At 28.9% G+C, this 22,120-nt stretch overlaps 1 protein-coding gene across 1 annotated transcript in view; it reads right to left on the bottom strand.

The window, feature by feature from the left end:
- The window catches only part of LOC129981238 (dehydrogenase/reductase SDR family member 7-like), a 34,971-nt gene extending 14,861 nt beyond the window's left edge, over nucleotides 1-20,110 (bottom strand). Inside the window, exons 1-4 of the mRNA XM_056091997.1 lie at nucleotides 19,743-20,110; nucleotides 16,301-16,447; nucleotides 15,323-15,429; nucleotides 14,051-14,243 (exon numbers count right to left, since the gene is read on the bottom strand). Coding sequence (XP_055947972.1) covers nucleotides 14,051-14,243; nucleotides 15,323-15,429; nucleotides 16,301-16,447; nucleotides 19,743-19,869 — 574 coding nt within the window. The 5' untranslated portion in view covers nucleotides 19,870-20,110. The remainder of the gene's footprint in view (nucleotides 1-14,050; nucleotides 14,244-15,322; nucleotides 15,430-16,300; nucleotides 16,448-19,742) is intronic.
- Nucleotides 20,111-22,120: the final 2,010 nt, after the last annotated feature.

Below are 22,120 nucleotides of genomic sequence, written 5' to 3'. Positions count from 1 at the left end.
TTTTTTCTAAAAAAAAAGGGGGGGAGAAAAAAAGAGTAGGGGAAAAAGAAGAAAACAAAGCCATTTTATTTTTTCAAAATCAGTTAATAACGCGAACTTTGTACGATTACTTTAACATTTTATAAATGTAATAATTTCAAATTTTAAGAATTTTTTATAAATATTTATTAACATTTATTTATATATTTCTTAATATTTATAGAGATAATAAATAAATATTTATTAGAGATTAAATACTTATTAGAGATAAAATATTTATTAGAAATTTGTGTTTAATTTATTAAAATATATTATAGCATGAATAAAACATTCGTAGCATAATGGATTATAAAGCACAAATAGATCATATGCTAATCAACGCTCATGACATCAGCATTTATTTTGAAAACAATCAGATTTTACCAGTAAAATGATCTTTTTTTCTTGAACATTAAAAACTAATTATTTAGATGAAAGAAAGATAGAAGTATTTTGTTATTCATTTCCTTAAGAAACAGTATTGTAATTCCGTTATAATTTTTCTCGGGAAAAATAAATCATTGACTTGGATGAAATCTAAGAACTATTTGAAAGTTTCAGTTTACTTCTAATTATTATGTTTTCAATATATATCTTCAAAATAATTTTTGTGTTTTTATACACTGCTAGGGTTTGACAGTTTTTCAAACCCGGTTTTAAAAAGCCGTTTTTTTTTAAGTGAATTTGTCACATTTGAAATCATATTTTTAAATTTAGAAAACCTATTTTCCGGACGCCTGGATATTCCTCTTCTTAAAAATATATATATATTGTCGGTTGGGACTGATTCGTCCAGCAGCTGAAAGCTTAGGGCGACGAGATGCCTATTTATTAACAAGTGAAGGTATATTTGAATTTCTGTTAAATGAACTAAAAAATTTAAACACTGAAATAAGTTTGAAATTATGATATGCTTTAGAACAATAAATTCAAGAAAGAAGACAATTAGAATCAGGAACTCTTTTGCTGCAATTGGAAAATCTACAAAACATTTCTAGTTCAGCGAAGAAATCTACCTTCTGTTCTACTGTTTCTTTACCTTCAAAAAACGAAATTATTAAACTATCTGTAAAGATATTGTCTAGAATATTTCCAAATTCTTATGTGGATACCGATTTTGACGAAGAGAAAACCGAAGAAACTATTCATCAGAGTAATAGTTTTTTAAAAGAAACCATGGAAAAATCAATTCATAAGTTTCTTGAAGACCCTGAAGAAAAACTTACAAATCCAAAGACATTGAAAGCTAAATTTTCATTATTTGAGGCAACGAATAAAAGAACAAAAATTTGTTATTTGATGCCATGAAAACTATAAAACCAAACTCAGTAGCTAGTGAACGAGTATTTTCAATTTCAGGCAATATTCCGTCCAAATAAGAACAAGATTTAGCCCCCGTTCAGTGGATATTTTATATTTTTTTTAATTCTATTTTCTTAGAAGTAATTAAAATTAGAGGAAATAATAAAAATATTATTTGAAATTTTTGTTTGAGTTTTCGTTATTTTGTGTAAGTAATACGTATATGTAATTCTTAATTTTTTAAATATATTTTGACTCTGATATTGATTTTGTTTTTTGTTATTTTACATAAATTAAATTAAATATTTTTCCCTATTCTATTTTTGTAAAAAAAAAAAAAAAAAAAATCGAAAACCGGCTAAAACCGATTTTTTGGAAATATTGAAATCGAAAACCGGTTTTTCAAAAATTTGGTTTTAGTATAAACCCTACACACTGCTTTTTCTTTTCATATCTAAGCTATTTTTTTAAATGATATTTTAAGTAAATTTTAATGGACACGGACAAGCACTACAAAGTTTAAGAAATATCTTTATTTAATACAGAAATTGAAATAATTTTGCACCGAAAATTATTATTCTCACATCTTTCAGATGCAAAGCTATGTTACTTTCAAAGATTTCAAAACAGAAAATTTTAAATGCAACGTAATTTTAATCTAAGTCCCTTATATGCATATAATAAAAAGAATAAGCAAAAAAAAAAAAAAAAACTCTCAAAAATAAGTACTATAAAGGGAAAATAGCGCAGTCCGAGAAATTTAATACATTAAAGAAACTTTCAATTTTATTGTTAAGAATTTGTAATATTGCCCTTGGTAATAACATCACGGATGAATGCCGAGTCATTGACCCTCGGTCTTGGTGACGAAATCGAAAATTCCTGAAACTACAACAATCATGGCAACATCTCCATTAAAACTCCATTTATGTTGTTTGTTCTAGAAGCTTCTGTGTCTTGTCTTGGAAATTATAAAAAAGTCAAAATGCAGAATTGAAGAATCAGTGGAAAGTAGTTAGCAAGCGAGTCAAAAGATTTGAGTAATTAAACCAAGTATCTCTTGCGAGTTCTCTGTTAGCTGTTATAGTTGTTTATTGCCTTCTGCTAGTGTGCCGCCTGTTTATAGCCACTTCGAATATATTTTGTTACCTGTGTATTCTTATTCTTGCATAGAATAAAACGACAGTATCTGTTATTGACTCATTTGGATTTTTTTGTCGAATAATCCGTGAACGGGTTTCGGATAATTTTCTGTGACAATATATTGAAGAAATAATTTAAATATTAAAATAATAAACTAGTCCAATTAATATTTACTTTAAAAATTAGTAATATTTATTATAATAATAACAATAAAATAGTATACAATGTCTCCAAAAAGTGTTCGGATATTTTTGAAATTATTCATCGAAATAGTTTTATTTATTAATATAATATTTCACAATTGAAATTATTTAAATAATATCCTTATTCTATTATTAACAAAATTACACAAAGTGTTTTAAATACAAACTCGGTTTTAAAAAAATCTATAGCCAAAGCATAATTAGAAATTTTATCGATAGACGTCATCAGATACTTCAATAAAAAGTTAAAAATTAACAGATATATTTATTAATTTACCCCCCCCCCCATCTAGTTCAATAAGTCATTCACTTAGATTAAGAACCACGATCGTGAGATTTTTATAGCTCTATATTCCAAGCCAGATTAATTTGACAGTACAGGGAAAACTATAAGCGTATCATTCCGCCCAATTAAACAATCCTGAAATGATCTTAATTTAATTCGAAAGCAACTGCTATAATTGAACAAAATTTTGTTTTAAATACTAATATTCGATATTCTCTGTACTAAAAATATATTTTAAAAGCAAAAAATGGATAAATTTTATAGAGTCCCCCCCCCTCCCCTTTGTCTAGTAGAACATGAATCAAAATTTAAACTTGGTATGCTTTAAGAAAGAAAAAAAAAATGATCAAGCCGCCAATAAAAATGGCAGTCAAAATAAGCAAGTATTTCTGCAAAACAGTTACCACTTTCTGCACTAAAATTATGATCCTTATTGATAAGTATAGTTTTATCTGATATTTTTTTTTTAACTTTAGGACCACTATCGCTGTTTATCTTAACAATTTTGAAATAAAGAAGTTTTTCAAACCGGCTGAGCCGGTCTTTTGTGTACAGAGTAAAATTTAGAACATGTGATGCCTTCGGCATCAGAATGAAGGCATCGGGCAGAAATTTTTAACTTAAAAAAATTCAGACGATTTCCAAAATGCATATTGACTGTTAAGTATTGCAAAAGAATAAATATTTTCTTTTCGTATTCTCATTAAAAATAACATCACAGCGTCTCATCAGCAATAAAAAAACTTTTAATTATAATACAAAACTAAATTAAACTCTTTAATATTTTTCATTATTTTTAATTGAACATTTTTCATAAAATAATTGTAGTTCATGTACAAACTCAACCACTGTAAAAAGTAGTAAACAAAACAGCATTAGGATTGCTATAAGATCGTTTCGTTGGGTTACCATATTGGCGACAAATTCGGGGGTACACTAAATTACATTTCAACCGATTTGACAACTTAAATCTCTTTCAGTGCTTGAGGGTAAATCAGATTTTGTTTGAACTCGTTATTTTTATTTCTCCTTTTATCATTCATAAATCGTAGCAATTTATACAATATTACAACTTGAGACTCGTGTGTGTGTGTGATTATTGATTAGGCATCTATTCAATATCAACAACCATTACTATACCTTCTTTACCAGAGACTTCCTTATTTAGCAGAGACAGATAGCGAAAAAATATTATAAATTCATAACATTATTTTAACTCAGTTTCTAAGAATTTCTTTCTTATGATAAATTGTATTTAAATTTCTTTATAATATAGCTTGGTTTTTCATGAAAGTGAATTGCTTCCTCTTTTAACTACACTTATAAAACACTTTTCGAAACTTATTTATTTTTATTATTTTCTACCTTTTTTTCTTTACTATATTGTAGTTCATGGTTACTACTGTATTACTTTACTATATTGTAGTTACAGAATTTAAACAATGTGTGTGTGTGTGTGTGTGTGTGTGTGTGTGTGTGTGTGTGTGTGTGTGTGTGTGTGTGTGTGTGTGTGTGTGTGTGTGTGTGTGTGTGTGTGTGTGTGTGTGTGTGTGCTTATTATGACCTCTCATTGATTATTTGGCATGGATTAGACCAATATTTTTCAAAATGATCCATCGATTTTGGCCCACTCTTTACCAAATGTTTTCTTAAATCCTGCCTGTTAGAAATTTGATATTCATACAATTTTTGCTGAAAATAATCCTACGCATGCTCACTCGGATTCAAGTCTGTACTTTGTACAGGAGTCTTAATAACACTAGGGATTCATAACTTGCAAATATCAAAAAATTGCAGCAGGTTTCGGGTCCTTATACCTTGCTACAGTTTAAATCTTGAAATTGGTGTACAGCTTATATCTTGAGATTCCCAGCTTGCTCGCACTTTACTTTAAATTTCTATTCAGAATGTCAAGATAGACATATTTATTCATTGTATCATCAATAAAATGCATGTTCCCGACACCAGTGCTTACCATACAACCCCAGACTATTTGATTGCCACCTCCATATTTGCCATATTTTTTACATGCATTGCTGTATTTGGTTTCAGCCAAACTTTTTGCTTGCCATCTGACCCGAAAATGTTATATTTGCTTTCATCAACCAAAATTACAGTTTTCTGAAATTCTTCTAGCTGCTTTACATACATTTTAGCAAATACTAGCTTAGCTTGTCGATTTACTTTGCTTATGTAGGGTTTCCTTTGAGGTACTCTGCCATGATATTTATGTTTTATTCAAACATTACTAACAGTTTCAGGATTTACAGATTTTACGAACTTAATTCTACATTGCAGAGTCAATTTTACTATACTAGTTTGTAGATTAAAGTATTTCACAATCCACCTCTCTTCACTTTTATTAAATGTCCTTGTACACCCTGATCTTTGCTTGTTTTCAATATTATTCGTTTGCTTGAACCTGTATGTAATGTTAAAAACAGTAGACTTATTCAGTTTCTAGATACGTCCTATAGAGCAAACTGATTTTCCATTTTTCCAATGACTTATTACAATATTTCACACATCAACCGATATATCTTTGTTTCCCACAATTTTTTTCCTGTAAAAAATCTTATATGTAGAAATTTTTATGCTTAAAATTATAGTCTAAAAAAGGTAGTAAATTCAATTCTAGTGATGTGCTATATGTTTGTTAAATTTCTCATTTCAAAAGTGTCCAATACTTTTTTTACTCCTATTTGATTTTGAATTATATTTGAAAAGCTAAATAAAATTGTAATTTTAAAATACCAATAAAATTTTCTTTATAAACTGTACATCAAATGTTAAAATATTTCTTGATTCATTTCATTTTTATTTTAATGTGATAAATAGTTTTGTAAAATAGCTTTGTAGTTATTATTCATGCCAAGTGTCCCAATACTTTTTTGAGTGACTGCATATAATTACACAGAAAACAAAACTCTAATATGAAAAGCAGAACCTGAAAACGACTAAGTAAATGACAAATGACAAAGCATATAGAAACTGAAATATCTCATAATAAAAATTAAATGTAAGTAAGATGAAATTTAAAATATTATAAAGGGTAAAATGAAAATCAAAAAGTTTCAGTACTTTTATTTCTCCAATTTTAAATAATTTTTCTAGCAATAAAAAGACATATCGAAACAATTTTTTTAAAACCAAACCTTATCATTGGTGCGAAAATTGTGTTTGTCATCAGTTTTTGATCATAGGCATTTATTTTGCCACTGATTCGGTTGTTTTCAGATGCGAGATATTTTCAATTTTAGGAATATAAATGTGCAATTTGATCTACAAAGTATGGCCTTTAATATAATAGTGGATCAGCCCCCGTCCCCCCTGTACCATCTCCGGGCTTTTGTTTTCTTGTATTTTATAGTCGCAGTAATTATCTTTAAAAATATTTTAATGTTTCAAGTTTTAAATTGGTACATAAAAAAAATTAAAAATTAAGCAAAATTTTTAAAGTTTTAAAAATTGCGTCTTTTTTATGGTGCTATCCTTTTTGATTTGCAGAGCAACAAAATAGAAATCGGAACGAATGCAGAATGCAAAATAAACCTTTAAGATTCAATAAATAAATTAAATTATAAGAATAAAATAAGTAATCACAAGTTTTCAAGGAAACATATTCGATAAAGCTATTCAGACTTGTCAACATCGAAGAAATGTCCTTGAGCATTTCTTCAACCGATAATTAATGCAGGTTCTATTCAGAAGTGCTAAAACATCTGAATAGAGCAGCCTGTAGAGCCAGATCGCTATCTTTATTTATTTACTTATTTTTCAAATCCTTTGTCGACAATGCATACATGCATCAATTAAAAAAAAATACCCCTCAGGATATTTTTTTTTTTTTGACAGCTGCTACCGCGTTATCTAATTTCAGCTGCTTTCTCACTTTATAATACTTCCGCTCATTTTTCTAAATCATTTAAAATCGTTTGCAATTTCCTTAAAATAAAAAAGAAAGAAAATTTCTTCAAAGATAAAAGTACATTTTCACATATATTTAATGAATCAGTAACAAATATAAATAATTCATCCGTCAAATTACGACGTGTAATAATTTCAAGTTTAATTTTGTTGAAAAAAAAATCACCTTATATTATCGTAAAGACAAAAATTTAGCAAAGATTTATTTCCTCATATCGTACTTATGAAAAACATTTATTGGGCAAGCAAAATATGATTATCCATGTATTATAAAACAATTTAAAAAGTAAATGTTTATTGTTTGATTACAATTATTATAATTATTTCACTAATAAAATATCAAATTAATAGTAAAAACAGATATAGAGAGAAATGAACACTACAAAAAAGGACTAATGTGTCTATATCAGTTGTCACCATTCATGTATTACCACTTGTCCGTTTTTTCTTTAAAACAAGTTATCGATATTGGGCAGGAAAAGACAAGCCACGAGCCTGTATCTTGTTTTAAATCATCGTGACCATCCTCTTGGCTCGGGTTTACTAGCACGCCTGGCAAAACATGCGAAACCGATCTTGCTTTTTATCTAATAAGTCGAAAAGGAAGATTGTAAGATAGGATAATCTCGAGATATCATGGGAGAATTGGGTCAAGAGCATGTCTATAAAAGCAGGAAATGTGCTAGATAAAGTATTTAAAATATAGCTTTAAGTATTTAAAATAAGCTTTAAATACTTGTAAAGTTATATAATGTAAATGTAAAATATTCATATACCCACTCTGTTAAATGCAAAAAAAAAAAAAAAAAAAATCCTGATAATTATGCCGTAACTCGAAAAACAATTACTATATTTATAAATTAAAAATTGTGTTGCAGCTCGATATTTATTATAATGTAATTAAACTACGTAGTATCATAGCTTAATTTTTACCTTATTCAGAATAATTTTTTTTAATTTATTATTTTTTAATTAATGAATTATTTAATATATCTTCTATCTCAAGTTACCAATATTGTTACTCAAAATTAATACGTAAAATAAAAAGTCCTGTGCAGTGGGTGTACATAAACACTGTATAACAGTCTCAGTAACTGATAACAAAGTTTCATTAACACGGAAAACACAGTCGAAGCACACTCAAGAGCAGAAAATCGGTAATAAAAACACAGTAACACCACAAAGCACTAAGAGATCCCGCAGGTGAAAAGCTTTGCAAAACTATTCACTCCCGTCGGATCGTCTGCTACTCTTAACCGCTTAAGATGAACTCAACTCGATCTCAAAGCTTTTTATAGTTTCCGTTAAAGGGCAAAGATCACTATAATTCGCGTTCTAATAAAGCTGTCGCCAATATTCTTGGTTTTTTTTTTTTTTTTTTTTTTTTTTTTTTTGTTTCTGGAATCTTCGATTTTGTCGCCGAAGCGGCCAAATTCATCGCCAAGCCAAAGGGGGGTCACTAATTTGGCATCGATTGAGCATTCATCAGAGGTATCAGTAAAATGTCTTCCTGGTCATGGAACTAACTGCGTTGGGAAGTAGCATTACAAATCGTAACAATGTGAAAAAAAAAAAATGACTGATATAATCAATTCGTTTTTTGCACAAATTTTTCAGCCATATATTACTTTAAAAATTGTGTTGCCCTATTAAAATGGGTATTACTTAAGATTACGTTTCTTTAAATATATAGCGAGCAAGATATATCTTAATTACAACTTAAAAAAAAATCATAAATCCGGAAGACGACTTTCCCTCTTTGTTTTGACACTGACACTTTTTTTAAATCTGTCATTCACTGTGACGAAATCTATCTGCAGAAGAGCAGATATATGAACTATGTCATGCTTCGATAAGGCAGTTCATTATAGTTTTTTCCGTACTGTCCAACCAACTCTCTCTCTCTCTGACTTTATAAAAAAGTAATTAAAAAAAGTTAAATAAAATTGCTTATAGAACCAAAATTGGATTTAATAATCATTTCAGTGATATCAATTGTAACTAACTCTCTCCGATAGTGTTCTTATTAAGTCCAAGCAATACCGAGTGATTCGATTCTTTATCGAGTGACGAGTATTTTTAGAGCCAAGCGAGCAACTAATACACTGTTAACCGAACATTTCTCTCTTCTTATAATTAATGTTCGTAAACTTGTCTGTGGATAGCATAAACTAATAAATAATTTGTACACAAATAGCAACTGTTACAGAATTCAAAGAATCTTTCAACGAAAGTAATATTTTGGTAACTTTAACACTTAGCTGGAAATCCTTTAGCTTTCACAACAACTTTCAAACGTCTGAGCATTGAGTGCGCCAGTTATTTTGTAACTTCAACATCAACTTTCCTGCTTTTTCAAGGCAGTAGTGTTTTAAACTCACTTTTGTTTATAAGTCGTATTTTCATATTTTAAATTCCAATTATCACCAAACTGAAATTCAGAATATGAAAAAAAAAATTCTTATTATTCTTATTATAAATTATTTTTTAAATTTCTGAACAATTTATACGGATATCAGAGGAGACTATTGTGAACTTAAGTATTTAAAACCGTTGTCTTATATTATACAGGGTGTCTCAAAAACTTTGACCGCGGCTTTTATTTGTTAAATATTGATCATAGTCATATACTGTAAATTACAAAGTTGCGAAAAAATAGGTGCAAACTGTTATGAAATCGATTAAAATTTTCAGGAAATTAAACTTACAAAAATACAAAATTTAAATTTTTATACGACCCCTGTACACACACACAAAAAAAAATGAGTAAAATGTGCCTCATTGACTAACAAGGCCATGCACAAAATTTCAGCATTTTATCGCAAAAAGTCTCAGATATGAAACTACATAAATGCTGACTTAAAACACTTTTCGATGCCTGGATATGAGTTCGCAAAGAGGAAAAATCATGTCGGATGTTCGTGTTTTAGGAGTCGTACACAAATTAACGAAGAAAGTAATGATTGAATAAATAAAGAATAATTTAGCTATTTATTGGTTCAAAAGTATTAAACATTTGTAGAAATAATAGCTTAAAGGAAAGATTACATAACTTGCTCAAAATGTTTTCCATCCATGCCAATACAGGGCTGCATTCGTCTGATGACACTTCTGTACACGCTATCAAGTTCTTGTTCGGTGATGTCACGACAACCCTCTAAAATGCGCTGTTGCAATTCTACTTTATTTAAAGGAGGTGACAAATAAACCGCTGTACGTAAACGACACCACAAAAAAATTCCATAGGCGTAAAATCAGGTGATCTAGGGGGAAATTCAACTGGACCATGCAAACCAATCCACTTATTTGGAAACTCGTTATTTAACAAGTGTTTCGCAACTGTAATATGGTGAGCTAGAGATACATCATGTTGGAACCAAACATGTGAAAGTATTGTTAGAGGAAGTTCCTCCATAAAATCAGGAATAATGACATTCAGAATCTCATTAACATATCTGTCTCCCATCAACGTACCATCATACAGTATGGGTCCAAGCAAGCAGTTTTTGAAAATACCACACCATGCATTCACAGAAAATTGCCTCTGGTGATGAATAGCACGTAATACGAATGGATTTGCGTCTGACCAAAAGTGCTCATTTTGAGGATTTATGGCATCCATCTTGTTTAAAACAGCATTCGTCTGTCCAAATTATGTTTTTCAGGAAAGAGGGATTAGCATCTTCCTGATTAAGAGCCCAATAACAAAAATCTAGACGACATTGATAATCTGTTGGCTCCTGTTCTTGCACACCGTGAATGCTAAAAGGATGCCATCTGTTCAGTCTGAATATTCTCCACACTACTGCGAGTGATAGGTTCATTTCTGAAGCAGCAGTACGAACACTACTATGCGAATGACGGCAAAAGTAAGCCAAAATATCAATTTCTTCATCCGTTGAGTGAAGTATGGGCCTACCTGGTCCACCTACAGGATATACGCTTCCTTTTTCACGCATTCGATGCACTAATCGGGAAATAAAACTCCCAGGAAGATGTCGGGAATTAGGATTTTACGCCGAAATTACCGTGCAGTTTCGCTAGCATTGCGATTGCATAAACTATAAAGAATTAGGATTTCAAAATGTTCTTCATTGCTGTATTGTGACATACTGCTTGTACAGGCTAATTGCGCTCTCAAAATGTAGCAGAAGTGTGAAATATCTATGTGCGAGTTATTCTTACGTAAACTATGCTACTGATCAAAGACAGAGCACAAATAACATAATATAATGACGCGTCTGTTGAGATTATGGGACACACCACTCAGATGCATATATTTCCATATGCAGAATTTCTAAGTTTTTTTTTACAAGTTCATTGATTGTGCTACTTTTAAGTTATATCCTGTAATTCATGATATAAAATTTTAAAGTATTTTTTAGAAAGCATAGATTTTAAAATCTGTATTTAAAACTAAAGAGATGAAGCGTATTTTATTTCCTTAGGATGCATTCCTGCGTCGCGTCATCTGCACTGAAGCTGTAAACATTTGCATTTCAATTTGTGATTGACCCTTCACCAACTTTGTTTTAACATATCTTTGAGAGTTTTCATGATAAAATTCTGAAATTTTGTAGATGACCTTATTAGAGGATGAGGCATATTTTACTCATTGGGAATATTTTTGTAGGGGATCCACATAAAAATTTAAATTTTGTATTTTTTTAAGTTTAATCCCCTGACAATTTTAATCGATTTCATAACATTTTGCACCTTTTTTATGCAACTTTGTAATTTACAGTATATGTCTACGATCAATATTTAAGGAATAAAAGCCGCGGTCAAGGTTTTTGAGACGCCCTGTATATAAGTTGATCAAAATTATAACGCCCCTACTCTGAGCTCTCTATACAGTGAACTACTCAGTGTAAAGGCTCCAAAATGGGTAAACATACTATTCAAGACACAGGGAGACGGAATACGTGGGAAAAAATTAGTTCCAGAAACACCGATAGATGGCACTGTACAATAGAAAACATGTTAAAAAGACTTAAATAATAATCACAAAAAAACATGAGAAATTTAATTTTTTTTTCTTTCTCATTTCTATTTCTGATATGAAAAAAAAAAAGTGAAGAAACTGAAATTTCGCGCTGTAAGCACAAAAACGTACATAAACCCTTGGTTTCCTGCTACTGTTCTAGGCATAAAAGGGATAAAGCTGGGAAAATGCCATTCTTATCAGCGATGGCTTCACGCTTTGCTTGTGAATGTTTTATGAAAACAAAGGAAATGCTGCAGCTGCACTTCGAGAGTTTCGTCGATTCGGGAGTTCACTCAAAAAGGCCAGGAAGTAACAAAACATGCTCGAAACTTTTGCTGTACCCCAAATGCAACAGCTCCAATGTCTTGATTCCATTACCTTTTTGCAAGATGAAGCGTCTCCACACATTGGACTCTGTGTACATCAGCTTCTTCGGCAACATTTTACTAATGATAGAGTAATGAGTCGAGCGCTTACGCCAAGCTAACCATCTCATTCTACACATCTTAATGCCTGTGATTTTTGGCTATGGGGATACTTAAAAAATCTTGTTTATCCAGGACGTCTGGTGACCTTGGCAGATTTGACAGACGGTATCACTCTGCATGTGAAAAGCATCTCAATCGACACATTACGATCCACAGAATGCAGATTTTACATCTGGAGGAAAGGAACCAAACTGAGCAGTTTCCCTTGCATCGATAAGGTCCTCGTGATTGAATGTTTGATAAGTTCAAATAAAATGTGTAATAGTTCAGCAACAGATTATAAAACACTCCGCGCTTTTGCGCATGCGTTAGGATGGGTTTAATTCGTCAAAATAGGGGTGAAAGGAAAGATGAAAGGAGGAGATGTTTATATTTAACAATGAAGACTCGCGTTTTTCTGAGACGTAAACATTACAGATAATTATACGGGAAACGCGCTTATCGTTCCTTAATGAGATGGGGTCGGCGAAAAGTGGTCGTCTCAGAATCCGTTGACGAACTATACAAATGTGTATTTTGAGTCTTTTCAGCATATTTTTGGTGTACAGCGCCATCTATCGGTGTTTCTGGAAAAAAAATTTCGCGTAATCCGTCTCCCCGTGTCTTGAATAGTATGTTCAACAATTTTGGAGCCTTTACACTGAGTAGTTCGCTGTATAGAGAGCCCAGAGAAGGGTGTTTTAATTTTGATCACTTTGTATATGCAAACTTAATTTTGCATATGCGTAACAAAAAAAAAAAAAAAAAAAAAACTTTTGAAATTATAACTTTGATTTATTTCCCCACGGGAGTCATAATTTGCACAAGAGCGAAATGATGATCGAATGACGTCTATTTATATCGTGATCTAAGAACAAAGAGACATAAATTTTCCCCTTCAGTGAGTTTATCATGAAATGCTGTTAGGGATTTCTTTGCCACGTGAAGATTTAGGTAAGTCAACCAACCGACCCGCCACGAAGGTACACGGATTTAAACCATAAGGCTGAATGACCGGACCACCGCAACAGCAACATTGGCGGGAACTGTGGTTGAGTCCTAAGGGCCATCATCGGCCACGGTACAACCCTCCCCGAAGAAAGTACGTCCCGTCATCGATGGGAGGAATCAGATCCCCCACCTATTTGTGTACCCACCAGGGTGGCAAGATCCAACCACCATGCCGTAAGCATCTCATCCTCATTTCGAGGTGCCCCTCGGGAGTTTTGTAGACTTAGGCAAGGGAAATCTTAAATATCTTTGCAAGTTATGTGGGAGTGTTTTGGATTTTTATCCTTTTGTTTCTGGCATGAGAACGACGGAATCAGCAATTTTGTTAAGCGCGTGCTAGAAGTAATTAAATAAAAAAGAGGGAATTGAATCAAGAAATAAGAGAACATTTTAAAATGAAAACATGGGCGAAATTAAGAAAAAAAATCAGGAAATTAATTAAGATTTAAATTACGAGGTATCATTACATATACATACATATACATACATATATATATATATATATATTATATATAATATATCGTTTACTATTATATTTTAAAATATTTTCAAAAAGCCAAATATCTATTATACTAATAAAAAAACCCATCAAATTACTGCACTTATTTCTTAAAATATTGTTTTTTTAGATCAGAAACTTTTATATAATGAAGAAATAAGCATATATCTTCAATTCTATACAATCGAGTTTTGAAAAAATAACTACCTAATTTTCCAGCAGTACTGCTTGTAACAACTACATGACCTTTCTTGCGTTCCAAGAAATGCCTGAGAACTTTTCTGGTCAGATTGACAGGCCCAAACACGTTCACATCGAAAAGTTGATGATCAACTGCAATGTCGATATCTGCAAAATCAGCTCGCTGTGAAATTCCTGCATTATTCACTAGTATGTCAATCTGCAGAAAAAAGAAAAACATATATAAATAACATTTTTTATCTAAGTTTTCATTTGTTAATAAATAATGCCTTATTTTCTTGTTAATTCAATCAAGTTACACCTTGTTTTGCACTGAATTCGATATCTCTTATAAATTCTTATTCCCAAACAATTTGTTGACACTTGATATAACAGTTTACCCAAATGAGTAACATTTTCTGGGAAATATGGGGAAATATATAAATAGAAAACGCCTAATATTACATAAGATACTAAAAATAGTTCTTTTATTTATATTATATATATATATATATATATATATATATATATATATATATATATATATATATGTATATATATATATATATACCAGGGCGTTTTTTTTTTAGATTAATTCCTGACATGTGATTAATAAGCATCCGAAAATAGAATTTGTATTTTAGGCCTGTTTTTCTCAACCGATTGAAACAAAATTGCACTTGAAGTCACGAAATCTCCCACCAAAATTGATATATTTAAGTCACTATATTTTCGAGTTAATACAATTACATGTTTCTGAAAGTACAGACCGACAGACGATCATCCCACTGTTGGATTTACTTCAAAATCTGATAGATATCTACACTATAGAAGTTAAAAATGTATACCAAATTTTATCTATCTAGCTCTCTTCGTTTTGTAGTTATCGCGTTAATTTATATTCGGACAGCCAGGCTCACAGATTTCCCCTGAATGAAGTTTGCTCGAAATTTAATAAAAATCTACAAATTTGGTGTAAAGACCTACACTAAATTTCATCCATCTAGCTCAAAGTGTTTACTGAGATACTTTAGTTCCAAACAAATAGACGGACAATTTTCAAAAATTTGTTTTCGAACTCGGGAAAGTCTAAAACGACGAGATTTGCCAAAATCTTGCGAGTTCGAAGTTTTTTACGATCAATTACTTTCTCTATACTACGTATATGAGAAATTAAAAAAACAACCTTATTATTATAACTTAAATAGCACATAAATAGAACAAAAAAAAAAGTACAAAAATTAATTTAATTCCAAAAATATATCCTATTTCATGTTTGTAAATTGTTTAAATGCTTACATGACCAAAATGATCCAAAACTTTATTCACGCATTCATCATGAACATCAAAATTGTTTATTTGGAATGGCACTAATAGAATATCTTCTGCTGCACAACTTGATACTTCTGCAAATATTAATTTTTTAACAGAGTGAATGAATTATAAAATACTTAAATTAAACTTAGAATATTCATTCACACAATCAAAAAATATTTGAACAAAAATAGTTTAATGATGATTGCCAAAATTAAAGTATTTAATTGCTTTAAAGCAAATTCTTATTCAACAATTATATTAATTTAATTCAGGTGCTGAGATTGCAATATTAAGTATCAGACAATATCACAAACATGCACGCCTTCTCCAATACTATAGCCTGTTGCAAACAAAGCTATATTTCTATTTTTTCAATATCTGATATTATTTGGCATAATACCTCCCCCCCCCCTTAGTTCCTTCCAATTGCTTTAGATCCTTTTAAACATTATTCAGTCACTGGTATGTGGTCTTTCTCTCCCTCACTTTCTTTCTATTCTTGAATAGGCTTTTATTATTATTATTATTAATAATAATAATAATAATATTGGGAAGGCAATATCATAAAATAATATAAATATTTACAAGCAGGATTATTTCACTTTTAATGACAAAGTTGAAGTAAAAATACATATTTTTTTCCTATTTACTTGGTTATTGGCATTGAAATGAATAAATAATACAATTATCTCAAATTTTTCAAATGATATTTTGATCTAAATTTAAAAAAATAGACAACATTAGAAATCTTGTAACATACAACTCCCAGAATTACATCTCTGAAATGATTATAATAAACAAGTTCATTTTTACAGTTTCAATAATGATCATTTAATGATATAATGTCTAAATAAGTTTTTAAAATATCATTTTTGCCCAATATGTTTTGAAGCAACATATATGTTCATTATTAATAAATAAAAATAATTGAAAATTAATTCATTGAAATAAAATGCTTACCTTTGCATCTCTCGCCTACAGCTGTTAATCTTTCAACATTCACACCAGACAGAACTAATTTTGCTCCTGCTTTTACCAGATCATAAGCAAGATACTCTCCAATTCCACTTGAAGCTCCAGTTATCCAAACTACTTTATTACGAAAATCTGTAAATAGTTAGGTAGGCAACAAAATGGATGTTAGATAATTACATCATCTGATAGATGGTACATAATTTTAGTACACTATGAATAGCCTGATACTTTAGCCATTAAATAATTATCTCAAAAATTTATATATATATATATATATTATAATAGTTTGAGCATTTTAAGTTTGTTAAATGTATCTTAAAAATTATTATAATGAAATATAAAGTTAAAAAATAGATTAATAAATTAATAATAATAGTTAAATAATAAATTAGCTTAATTAGTTTATTTGCATCCTTTTTTTCTTCTATATTTATCATATCCATTTTATAACAGTCCAAATTAAAAGTTAAACATGTAAGGAGAATATAATATAGTGGTAAAAAAATAATTGTAGAAAATACAAATTTTTATTTCTAAATTTCAAACATTTTAATCCAAATTCTTTGGTTAAAACAAACAATAGCCAAATAATAATAATAATTAAAAAAAATATGCAGGAAGCAAAATTTTTGAACATCAGGAAAAACTTCAACATAATTTGATGAAAAAAAATTATATTTTATATGAAAAAGCATTAGTATTAATTATAGCTGAAAATCGACACAGATTGGTATTAATATTCCATTGCAATTTTACCACTTTTCCAAAGAAAATAGTTATATTCAATACTTTTAAGTGCACATTGAAGTTATTTCTATTTTTAATCAAAACAATGGCAAAAATTTTCACTGGAATACCCATTAGATGATAGAGAAAATACAAAAATATTAATTAAAAAAACTCTTACTCTTATTTATTTATTTTCTATTTTCATGATGCTCTAATACTTATCTTATTTCAATTTATTCTGCAGTTCTTAGATGTGATTTTAAAACTTTAAATTTAATTCACTCTAAAAAAAGCTACCTTGTAATATAGTTCATATGTATTCTTTCATTCAAAACTATTAAAAAAAAAGTATTCATCATACTCATTCCAAGTCACGCATACTTTAATAATAATTTTTTCTAATATTTCACTATTTAAATGATATTTTGTAGAACTTATGCATTCTTTATTATTATTGACTTCAAATTATTGCTGTCACACCAACATAAATTTAATTTGATTTCATTAAATAAAGCAAGAGAATTAAAACCTCCTATTTGTTTATCGTATTGCTAAAAATTTTCAGAAACTCTTATCTTAACAGATTTTACAATCTATGACTTCAGAATATCTAAATTTTCTATTTTCAACTTTTCTAAGATCACGTGTTGGTGAGTTATTCAGTATTACTTAAAATACTTAATTTTTTGATAATAAATATAAAGTAATTTCTTTTTAAATTCACAGTTTTATAGAGTCATACAAAGAAAATTCAAACTTTTTTTTTTGAAATTTTAGTTTATTCAAATCTTTACATTTAAAGCATTAAAAATTTTCTATAAGAATAATCATGTTTTTTTTACATTTTACTCGTGCCTTGATTGATAATCATTTACTATGAATTATTAAACTGGGCAATGCATTTAATGTCCTCTCCCCTCAGAATAAAATTTGCATATTTTATCTAAAATGACAGGCTCATAACAAATTATTTTTATCTCAAATACTCAAATTTTTAAAATAATTTTCTTATTAGAGTTAAATTAGACATTTTAATAATTACCTATTCAGTATTATGTAAATAAATATTAGATACTAATTATTTTTTAATGTATTTAGTATCAAAACATTCTTTATTGAAATAATTTTTCCCAACTCACTGTAGCAAAAAATATCAGATATCAAACAGCTTTAAAAAAAAGCTAATGGTGGATTTGTGGTAAAGAATTTTTATTTGTAAAGCTGTTTAAATAAGCTATGATCTCTGTCTTTATCAATAAAATCAGAATCAAGGTACTTAAAGAAACAGATGTTTTAACTTTAAGTTACAAAAAGTTTGTAACTCCATACAAAATTTTCTTGTACTAATTCACAAATTTATAAATATAAATATAAAATTGGGTACTTACTTTTTAATGCCACAGCAGTTACAGATTTGGTGGTTTTTGCACTAATGCGCCAATAAAGAGTAATAATGTTGTTCGCATATATATATGTCGCAAAAATTTTAGGTGTAGATTAGAAGCACTTAAAAAAAGCCAAATCTGTAGCTGCGGTGGCGTTAATAAGAAAGTACCCAAAATTGCTTAAAACTGAATCTCAAATACAGAAGGTATGGTAATTTAAATTCACATCATTTTTTGAATTAAATATTATTTTAGAGATCAGATATTAATTTATTATAAAGATTTCTTAGCATAATTGAATAGCCTATAAACTAAAAATAGCTTATTTAAATTGAGGGAAAGAGAGAAAAGAAATCTAATGCTACTCATATTGATTAAATACTTTTTGATACTATTTTACTGCACATGATTTCTCAAATATTTATATAAATGCAATGAAACTTAAAAGCACAATTAAAATGCAACGACTCGTCTGAATAATGAGGAAGCATTTTAATAAACTATGAAACACAGAAACATTTAAAGGATGTTCTGTGTTTAAAGGACACAGATCAGCATTTAAAGGATTTTTTTTTTTTTTTCAATTATGTTACATTATAATAGCAATCTTGTAAATATTTGACTAATATAATGCTAAAATCATAAAGAAAAAAAAAAACTGCAATACAACCTTAAAAATTGAAAGTAATAGATACATAATAATTAATCATGAGATAAACTGCTATAAAATCTGATTAACATGCAGATATTTTAGTAAAAATATTAATAAACAGGAATTAAAAGCAACAGTTCACATGTACTTTAAGAGAATTATAGAGATAATGTTCTTTTATTTTAAAAACTCCAACAATTAACTTTTATAAATAATATATTTCATTTTTTTAGCTTTATAAAGCATAAATATAAGATGATACAATATTTTTTTTTAAAAAAGCGAAAGGGAAAATTCCAGCTTTTGAAGGAAGAACAAATACTTATAAAACAATAAAGTTTTTCAAAAAGTTAATAAATCTCCTACAAAAATTAATCAATTATACCCCCTTAAATTCAGAAAAATAAATCAACTCAGCCATTTATTTATAATTTAAAAGAAATATTCTCATAAAAACTCGGCGATATTTTAAAAACTTAACATATCCCCCCCCCCCTTTAATCAGAAAACATCTCAATTAACATCATAACCCAAAGATTTTTTTTAAAAATCAATCAATGCTTATTTCAAAATTTTATTTGTTTCTATTAACATAATGAATATATAAGCCATATGCCTAAAAATTACTTTCTTCAAGAGATAGTAGAAAACCGGAACTTACCTCTTGGACGATTTAGAGAATGATAAAATAAAAGTGTTAAATCAGCGTCAGCATAAATTATAAACAAAACAAAACCTACTAAGAATGAAAGAAGAAAAAATATCCATAAAAATGCCAAAAACTCCATAACGAAACTCAATAGGGAATCTATTTCGAAGAATTAAATGAACGAACTAAGAAGGTATGTGAGATGCTGCTCTTTCACGTGCTACACAGACAGTAACCGGTTGTTGTTAAACAATCAGCTTTGGCGAAAACGAGTTCCCTAGCAGCACATGTGGCAACAGAGCGACCGGGGGAAAAAATTTGATAACGACCATTTGATCGCCAAATTCTCATCAACTGATTGGCATACATCAGTTTGTTACATATTTCCTTTGAATATTTAAATCTTTTATAATATGTTATAATAAAGATACTTTTTCTTGTAGTGTTCCACAACTATCATGATGCCAATAATTTAATTTGGCGATGATTGGCGCCGTGTTTAAGGAATAATACCATAATGAATTCTCATTCTGCTTGAAAAAGTAATTCCATAGCAATCAAGCAGAAATGTGATGGAAATTTGGTGGACTTTTTTTAATGCAGTAATTTGTTATTCATTATCACTTATCTTGTAGTGAAATTAATGTTGAGTCATCGATTTCCAAAGAAAATTGTTTCAATCATATTACGAGAATCTGATGTGTTATTCGATTTACATGAAAAGTAGTTTCTGGAGACATTAAGTGAGATGAATTTAAATATACAAGTTCTGTAATAAGGCCGGAGTAAAATATATAAGAGGTATCAATTGCAATGATCTGCCTTCCTTGGTACTTTTGTTGCAGGCTAATTAAAAAGTCATTTTCATTGAAAACAGCGCCGTCAAATAACAATGCGTCGGCTAATTTGAAAACTAATTAGCACTATCATATCTGATCGCTATCTTAGAGACTGATTGCAATATTTCTAGAACATGTACGTTAATTAAAAAAGTAAGTGTAAAAAAATTGGAAATGTGAGCAAGTAAATGGAAGTGTTAAAAAAAAAATATCAGAAGGAGTGATTACTACAAAACTTTCTCGAACAATAACGGTGTTATGCCCTTCACGCCGCATAAAATTTTGGACCTTGGGAAAGGTTGCAAGTGTATTGCAAGCAACTGGCGGGCATTTAGATGCATTGGAAATCCTGAATGCGTTTCTTGAAGTTCATAAAACAAATTTTTGATTATGTTAATTTAAAATTTAATCTATATATTTGTTTAGGATTTTTTTTTTTCTATTTAATGTATTAACTTTGAGTAATTCAGTTTTTTTGTTTTTTTTATCTCAGCCTTGTATGGAATTATACTGAGACAGGTTGAATCGAACAGTACCTGTGCATCTCTCACTTTTTTTTTTTTTTTGGTACATGATTTTTTTTCCCCCAATTCTTACTATTAGTTCACATTTTCCCTATATATATATATATATATATATCTTGTTCAAATTTTCAAATTAATAAAATACTTTTTATTAAATAAATACTTTTATTCATCCACTCAAGTTCAAATACAGGTTTTTTAAACCTGTAGTGGATGACACTTGATGTTAATACAGTTTTTTCAATTATTAATTCATTAATTAAATTTAATTAATTTTTAATACTTTAAATAGAGTTTTAGCAGTTTGTAATGAAAATTGAAACCAACAGGCGGTATCTCAATTGGTAAAATGCCAGGATTTCAGTATTTTTCACATGAAAGAGAAGAATGCGAGTTCGATTCTTGCGAACATCAATACTTTTTTGATATTTTTTTATATTTAATAATTTTTTGATTATTATTTAATAAAAAGTAACAAAAATAAAAAATTTCTTTGTTGACCTAAGTAGGAATTGAATTAAATTTTTTTTATATATATTACTTGTTTTCTATATAAACAATTATAAAATTCTCCTAAACCACAATTGAAGATAATTTGAATTTAAAAAGTTAAAAATATCCAGATTATTTAAATGATATAAAGCCTATTTTTACAAATTCATTAAACTTCGTACCACATCAACAAGTCATTTGTTTCATAAATTTGAACTAGTTAATAAGTATCATACCATAATAAAAATATATCCCAAAACTTTCTTATTCTAAATTTCAATAAAAATATTGTCAATTGTTATATTTTGATAAATATCTATAATTATCTATGTTTTTGGTTAGACTGTGACTTTAAATCTGTTATTAAAGAGTCATGAACAATTTTGAAAACTAAAGATAGAATATTTTGAAATTTAAATATTTTTCACATGTCAACAAAATTTGAGCATATTAAAAGTATTCATAATTCGACGCGTAAATGTTTTCATTCTTCTGATAAAGATTTTGAATAAGGTGCAGTAACCTATTTTATTAA

The sequence above is a fragment of the Argiope bruennichi genome, chromosome 8, assembly GCF_947563725.1.
Source record: "Argiope bruennichi chromosome 8, qqArgBrue1.1, whole genome shotgun sequence".
NCBI lineage: Eukaryota > Metazoa > Arthropoda > Arachnida > Araneae > Araneidae > Argiope > Argiope bruennichi.
Note: the sequence above shows the minus strand (reverse complement) of the source record. Positions and strands in the feature narration are given on the sequence as shown.